General features: G+C 30.7%; 1 protein-coding gene across 1 annotated transcript; it reads right to left on the bottom strand.

Annotated features, from left to right (window-relative positions):
- Nucleotides 1–3,651: 3,651 nt before the first annotated feature.
- LOC114265403 (uncharacterized) lies at nucleotides 3,652–7,190 on the bottom strand. The gene is made up of 3 exons (XM_028206228.2): nucleotides 6,334–7,190; nucleotides 5,739–6,224; nucleotides 3,652–4,204 (listed from the first exon to the last, which is right to left on the bottom strand). The coding sequence occupies exons 1-3, from the start codon at nucleotides 6,899–6,901 to the stop codon at nucleotides 3,918–3,920; spliced, it is 1,341 nt and encodes a 446-aa protein (XP_028062029.2). The 5' UTR covers nucleotides 6,902–7,190; the 3' UTR covers nucleotides 3,652–3,917.
- Nucleotides 7,191–8,293: the final 1,103 nt, after the last annotated feature.

Genomic DNA, 8,293 nt, shown 5'->3' with positions numbered 1-8,293 from the left:
TGTTTTCACACTATATGCATTACTTTTTATCAATTTAATCTTACTAAATAAGAGATTTATGTAATTATATCAAATTTATAAAAATTTATATTTTTTTCCCCTAACAACAGGAGATTTATGTAATTATATCAAATTTATAAAATTTATATTTTTTCCCCCTAATTCTTAGAAGTAATCAATGTAATTTATCTTAAATTTTATTATTATTTATTTATTTTATAGTATTACTCTAATCAAAATTTCAATTTATAGTGAGGTGAACACTAGAAGCATAAACAATTAATTAGCCACACACTAACAAAGAAATATGTTTGGTTCTCTCTTGCAATCACAATTCCAATTAAAAATTTGCAAAAATCTTTTCAAAACTCATAAACTAAATACACAACTCAAAACTACTCAAAACTCAATTCAAAAATTATTTTCAAAACTCAACCAAAACACACAACTCAAAACTCTTTTTCAGAACGCAAAGTCAAACTCTTTTCAAAACTCTATTTTAAAATTAAAAAAAAATTAAAAAAAATATTTTTTATTTTTTTTAAATTGTTTTTAGAATTATTATTTAAATGTGGAGTCATGTTTTGAGTTATGAGTTTTAAATTAAGTTTTGGAAAGAGAAAATTTGTTTAGTTATAAGTTTTGAAAAGAGTTTTGAGTTGTAGTTTGAAATTTTTTGGATTTATTTTTTTAAAATATTTAAGAACTTTCATAATTTTATTTTTTTTGGATAAATATTTTATATTTTAAATATTTATTTTTTTATTTTAATGTACATTATATTTCATAAATTTATGTGCTGTATTTTTTTTAAAATATTTTAATTATAATTTTTATTTTATTTTTTAAATATTTTTTTTTTGTTATATATTTAGTTACGATTTAAGTGTAGAGTTTTAAAAGTAGTGTAGAGTTTCGAGTCATTTGTTTTGTTATGAGTTTTGAAAATAATTTTTAAATTGAGTTTTGAGTTATGTGTTTGGTTACGATTTAAGTGTAGAGTTGTTTTTTAGTTTAAAATATTAGAATTAAAATTAAAATATTTACAAAATAAAATAATATATTTAAAATAAAAAATAAAATTTTTTAAATAATTTAAAAAAATAAATCCACAAAAGCAAGGGTAATAAATCCTAAAAAATAATTTATAATTTAATTATGTATGATGTAAACAAATGGGAGGTCCCTGACGAAATATATGCAAGGGTAATAAGGTCATTTAATATATACAAATAATATCGCTTGTTGCAATTTGACGGAAGGGGAGAATCTTGACAATATCAGTTAAAGTAAGGGAGGTTTGTGTAATTATTCAAACTACATGGGAGGTTCTTATTTTGTCAAAAATCTCAGGGGAGATGAGTGTAATTTACCCAAGTTTTAATTATTTATGAATTTAGCATGTATGCACTACTCAATAGATTTAGTTATATTTGATTATTACTTCCGTTAAGCCCCATTTTATATTATGATGGATTTTGTCATTGAGGCCGAAGGTAATCCGGAATTATTACCCGGTCATGACTCCAAACCTCTAAGGATTGGATCGTGACAAAAAATGTTTAAGTGAGTCTCATATTAGTGTAAATGATCATTATGTTAGAATGTTAAGAGTTTGATTTTAAAGTCTTACATATAGTCTGTTAAGTTAGTCATTTGGAATATGAGTGAAACACAAGAATTATATATTTTTCTTCTTAAAATCTCTGCCTAAAGTGTGTGTGTGACTGTTGTGTAGCGAATTCTATTTTCTAACAATCTGCACCCTTGATTTCTGTTGCAGACATGGTGGCAATGCTATAAACACAGTTCTACCTTAATTCTCGTGGATCTCATATAAGAGTGGAGATTTGTTTGTGGCATTCAAGGGTTGCTGTGGTCAATCCTTGTTACCTCAACTTTTTTGGGTTCTTATGGCCTGCTGAATGCAACCCACATGTCAAACTGGTAACTGGATTTTCGAAATTAGCATAATATTGTAAACATATTTCAGTGAACTCTATGATCATAATATTGTAAAAACAAAAAACAAAAGAAAAGAAAAAAAGAGGGAACTAATTTAAAAGAGGTCGTTGATGATTCCTGAAAGTATGCATGAATTATTTCAGTGAACTCTATGATCATGCTTAATTCACAAATAAGATTAGGCGGGATAATTTTATCAAGGAGTAGGTGAACTCAAAAGGATATTTTAATTATATTATAATGAACTATCCCATCACTTCTAAGATAAAATAATCCGAAATTTATACAAATTAAAAAGACTTTTAAAATAAATAATCTTACATCACAAAATCTAAATCAATATGAGATAATTTTACCTTACAATTTACCTATCCTCCTCTTTATTGACTAATCAAACATGACGTGTGCTCCATGTACAAGCATTTATCAAGAGGTGTTTAGATATATATGTGTGTGTTTTTATGTTTGGTTGTCATATTAAATGAACTTTGGATTAAACCCCACCAAGCATATGGGAAACTTCTATGTATGCTTCCCATGTGGGTAGCATGAACCTCCTGTTAAGATTCTGCTGAGGCAAGGATTCATGAAAACAGTTAGTTATATATATATATATATATATATATATAATGAATGCATTGCAAGGAGGGAGGATGTTCAGGTTCATAACTTGTGCCTGAATTTTGCAGGCCCATGAGAAAAGGATGTCTTGAATTGTTCAACACCTGAGATTTTTTGCTTCCACCATTCTCACATAACTATTTATTTTATTTTTTTTACATTATTTTTTTACCTTGTGAAAGGGAAGTTCCAAAAGCTATAGGAAAATAAAATAAATTATAGTAAATTCTTTTAAATCGTAGCTCATTCACACGCTACTTCTTTGAGCTTCAAAATTCAATAGTTAATTATCTCAAAGTATTATCTTATTACACTTAACACTTTCCATTAAGATTTAAATAAAATCAAATCATGTGTGAACCACATTATACACATATTGAATTGTTAGAACAATAATACATTTATTTGGTAATTGCATTTGCACTTTGTTTTCCTTATCTTAGTGATAAAATGCAAACAGAATCACCAAATGAGGAATTATTATCCTGAAAATTCAATAAGTAAACATATGATCTAATTTATGTAAATCTCTAAAAGAAGGAAAATGTCTCGTAGCTCAAATTTTGTGGCTCAAATGGCCAAAACGACGTCGTTTTGGCCATTTTTATGTTGTTCTGTACTCAAAACGACGTCGTTTTGGCCATTTGAGCCACTTTTGAGCCACAAAATTTGAGCTACGTAGCATTATCGCTAAAAGAATCATGATGTATGGAGTTAATTAAAACAAGATAATATTTTGAAGTGATTAATTGTTGATTTTGAAGTCCAAGAGGATAAAGTGCAAATAGGTCATAATTAAAGAAGAATTTACAATAATTTACCCTATAAAATAAAGCATTTGGTGTAAATTTAAATTTAGTATATACATGATTGGTCACAAACAAAATGAACTGATCAACAAACTTCAATTTCTTGCCAATTTTCAGTAATTGATCATGACCATTATTTAGCATTTTTTTATTTAATTTTTTTTTTATTATTTTTTGGGGGGGACCTATGCAGCTTTGTTTTTTGCACATAGTAACCAGCCTTTCACCAAACAAACTACAGATCACAGAAAGAGAATGTAGAAAAGGCGATGGACTCACTTTATTTGTTTCACATTTTGGAATGGTAAACAACAAAAAGATGGTGGCCCAACATGGGAAATGACTTCCAAAGGCTTTATGGTTGATTTTTTTTACTGTTACCCAAACAGAAATTACAACAACTGTTGTTTTCTCTTTTGCATCTAAATGGGTTCTGATTTTTCTTGGAAAACAATCCCATATAGAGAGAGATTCTCTCTGCTGATTCTGGAAAGGCATTAGAGCTTTTCTTGGCTTCTAACTTTATGTGGCCCCTACCCCAAGGAAGTCTATGAATGTTGGTGCAATGGCCTTAAATTGGCTGGCATGTCTGTCCTCTGTCACTGATGATGAAGGTTCAGTGACTGATGCTTGTGGTTTTGGAGAATCTGAATAGAAGCTAGGAGGGTAGTGGTGGTAGAGGGACTGTTGCATTGCAGTCACCAATGGAGCTTGGTGTTGGTGGGGATGATTCAAGTATGAGATGTTTGGCTCATCCCCTGACCTATCCCAAGGCCTGTTGAAAATCACCCTTTTTTGGCTCTTGTGACCTGTACAAACACCAACCATTCACCACAAAAATGAAGTAAACTAGGTAGCATCCTTAAATGGAACATAATATATACATATATGACTATATATTTCTGAGTAGTGACGTACACGAGAAAATTTAAATAAAATGTTTATTCAGAGTAATATGATAGTCTTGGATCTTTATCATTTCAAAATAACATAAATTACATAATGGAACAAAGTAATAGTGTCAAACAACAATGCTCTATGTAGAGAGAAAATTTTAGGTACTTCTACATTGCACATGTTGTGTGGGATTTAAAACAGTCTGTGTTAGAAAAATTATGTGGTGGTTTTGATACAAATTCTTATGGTGTCCTAGACATAATACTTATTGATTAAAATTGTGAAATTTAATACAGATTTTATTAAAATTTTGGAAATTTTGATAATAAGAGATATGGAGTAATGCTCCAAAAATCACCAATAATCACTTGTCTATATGTGATTTATTTATCTATATTTTTTACTTGAAAACAAAGATTCATCATATATATATTAAAAAGAGAAGGAAAAAAAAATCATTGCTAGATAATTTTGGTATTAGATTTTGTGTATAACTGTTTTTTACTAAAGAACTTTTTTCTATGTAACAAAAATATTAGTAAACAAAAATGTGGATAGAGAGAAGTTATGATTGAATTAAGCACATCTTCAATGGTAAATGCTATAATAGCATTGTCATTTCAAAGTCAAATTATGGTAATGAATAGTAAAAAATGAATGAAAAATAGCAATTGCTCCAATAGTTCAGCAGTCATTTTTGCCATTTTGCACAGAAATTAGTGTTTTCGGACGATTGTGTGTTTCTTCTGCAAGAATGGCAAGAGGGATAAATGTTTTGGTGGGAGGAGGAAGGAAAGAAGGGAGATGTTTATTGATGATTGAGACAAATAGCTAAATTATGACAATAACAGCTCCAATAACTTTAAAGCCATAAAAAAAAAAAAAATGTATTCAGGTAAATGTTAAAAACATCCCAACGAAATATTTTTTAAAAAAAATGTGTCCAAACATATAAAAATCAATAAAATATTTATTAAAATTATAATTATTTTGGTATGAAAAACGCTACAACACCCCCCCCCCCCCCAAAAAAAAGTTTACCAAATGTCTTCTATGAATATGCCACAGCATGTGAGAATCTCACACCCATGATATTTGGTAAAAAAAATTTGATAAAAATTTTAATATCCCTAACATTAATCTTTTGGTATTATGTGAAGTTTAACCATGGCCTTGCCAGACCCAGACCCAGACCCAGACCCAAACCCAAATTTTAAAGCAAGATAAAAGGGATTGCATATGAAAAGAGTAAATGAACACAAGATGATCAACTGTAGTTCCATAGCAATGATAGTGAAGAAACAGTAAAAAGATCCAAGCAAATAAAGTAATGTGTTGGGCAACAAAAAAGGAAAGCAATGAGAAGCAGCACAAAAACCAAATGCACAAACTGCAGGCACAAGTAGATCAGGAAGAAGAGAATGAAGGCAATCAAAGAAGACTCACCAGGGAGCAAATCAGGTGTCTGTTGTGCACAAAACCCACTATGATGAATAGGGACATTACAGCTAGAGATTGCTTCACCACCTCCTCCATTGAATTTTGGAAATGGGAAAGGGGATGAATGGTGAAGTCCTCCATTGGAGAGATTGAAACAGTATGGTAGTGGTGGTGGTGGTGGTGGTGGTGTTTCTGTTCTGGTGGCTGTGTAGACAAGACTTGGATCTTCCTCCATTCTTTTGTAAACAGATTGAGCCATCTTTCTCCTCCTGTAAGCACTGGACTGTTCTCTATACTTTCTAGCCATTATAACATGCCAATGGTTCTTCACTGCATTGTCAGTTCTTCCTGGGAAAAGCCTAGCAATCATGGCCCACTTGTTTCCATACAGCCTATGAGCAGCCATTAGTCTCTCTTCTTCCTCTTCACTAAAAGCTTTTCTGTTGATCCTTGGGTCCAACTGGTTGAACCATCTCAGCCTACAACTCTTACCTTCACATTCACCCACCACATCACACAAAAACACCCCAAGTAAGTGTAAAATAAATGAACCAAAAAAAAGGAGAGAGAGAGAGAGAGAGAGAGAGAGAGAGAGAGTTACCTGATCTTCCTTCCAACTTCTCCGCTATAAGGTTCCAATTCTGAGGGCCATATAGAGCTACAAGTTCCTTGAGTTTTGCATCCTCTGCAGGCCTCCAATGTCCTCTGGCACACAACTTTGACTGCCCAAAATCTGTTTCCTTGGCACTCCCACTCCCTGCATATATGTTGGCTTTTTTCTCTTCATTGAAGCTGGCATTTAGATCAATTGCTTCATTGTTCTCTCCAAACCCATCACTGCAATCACAGCCATTCCCTTCACCCATAAAAGGAAAACCCCAAGTACCTTTTTCATTTTCCATCTCAGAGCTCTTACAGAGAAAGCTTTCTTGTGAAGAAGCCACAGATGTTGATGCTGATCCCAAGTTGGGAGGAGTGATGGAAAGAGAACCCATGTCTGCAAGAACCATCCCCATAAAAGCACCAAAAGGAGAAGAAGAAGAAGATGATGATGATGATGATGATGATGAAGATGTTGATGATGATGAGACAGTAGTTTTAGTAGAGGTGTAACAGCTCATCCCATTTGTGTTGTTTTTTGGTGCATATAAAACACACTTGTTGGCCATGCCCTCATTTCTGTTCTGACAGATGCTTCTGTAGGAGAACTGTTACAAAGTCATCTTCATCGCTTGATTAGATAAAGAAACGTATGATCGAGTGGAACTAAAAAAAATGAGAAAGGAAGTTTTGACAGATAGTGAAGAAAATTAGAAAGCAGTTCGCAATGGGAAGAAAAAACTAGAAACAGCAAAAACAGCAAAAGTGTTTCTAACAGAAACCACTACTTTTGCTCTCCCTTTCCTCTCACACACACCTCTCTCTCTCTCTCTCTCACTCCGCCCTTAAGGGAGAGTATTCGAGTAGTTAACCACTCTGACTGACTCACTGACCTTAAAGTTAACTAGGCCTGTTTGGTTTGTTTTTTCAAAAAAAATTTAAAAAAAATTCTTTATAAACCAATTTTTAAGAGAAATTAAATTAAACAAATTTTTTTTAAAAAAAAATTCAAAATTTTATTTAGTTATCTATTTTCTAAAATTATTTTTTTTCTTATACACATTAAATCAATCATTTTTTTTAAACCTCTTTTCTCAAAATAATTTTTCAAAACCATTTCTAAAAAAAGACAAATTAAACAAATTTTTGTACTTTTTATCTCAAAAACTACTCTACAAACACACCCGTAGTTTTTACATATTTTTTTTGTTTTAATCATATCCATTCTTTTTTGTTTGCTCTGTTTTTTTAAAAATTAAATTTTTTATTTTTCATATATTTTTATTTTTAATAAATTTTTTAAATATTTTATATAAATATTTTTTTTTTTAGATATATCTTTTAAGTATAATATTTGTAAAATAAAATTTAAAGATTCACCAAATACAAAAATTTAATATATTATCGTAATTTATTATATTTAATGAATTTTAAAAAAAAATTGCAAATTTTATATATTTTAAGTATACAAGATTAAGTAAATTTAGAAAATAAACACAATTAATTAAAATATTTTAAAAAATAATGAAAAATTAAAAATTAAAAAATTTGTTTTTGAAAATTTTAAACCAAGAGTGATTACTATTTTTCTCTTTTTTTTTAATTAAATCCTTCATCATCACACGTGTGAAGGAGAGAGATGAAGGTTCTTAGGCTGTCTCTCTCTACATTGACAAGAAAGACCCTAATGCGATGTCTGCTGGCTTGGGTTCAGTACAGGTCTAGAAAACTTTCTTTTCAATGGCAGAAAATTTTCCTCTTTATATAACACAGGAAAGTTGGCAACCCTGTCAAACACAAGAAGTAGCAATAAATAACCAAGCTCTCCATCACCATCAATCTTTTAACCATAGACAGGTTAACCTTGGGTTTCGTTTAACCCACCTGAAGTAGACACACGGGTGTCTGATGAAACAAAAATGGATTAATTACACGGATCAGCCCTGAAATTGTTGACAAAT

The sequence above is a fragment of the Camellia sinensis genome, chromosome 11 (assembly GCF_055761805.1).
Source record: "Camellia sinensis isolate YWXY chromosome 11, ASM5576180v1, whole genome shotgun sequence".
NCBI lineage: Eukaryota > Viridiplantae > Streptophyta > Magnoliopsida > Ericales > Theaceae > Camellia > Camellia sinensis.
This window is presented reverse-complemented; position numbering and strand designations above follow the sequence as displayed.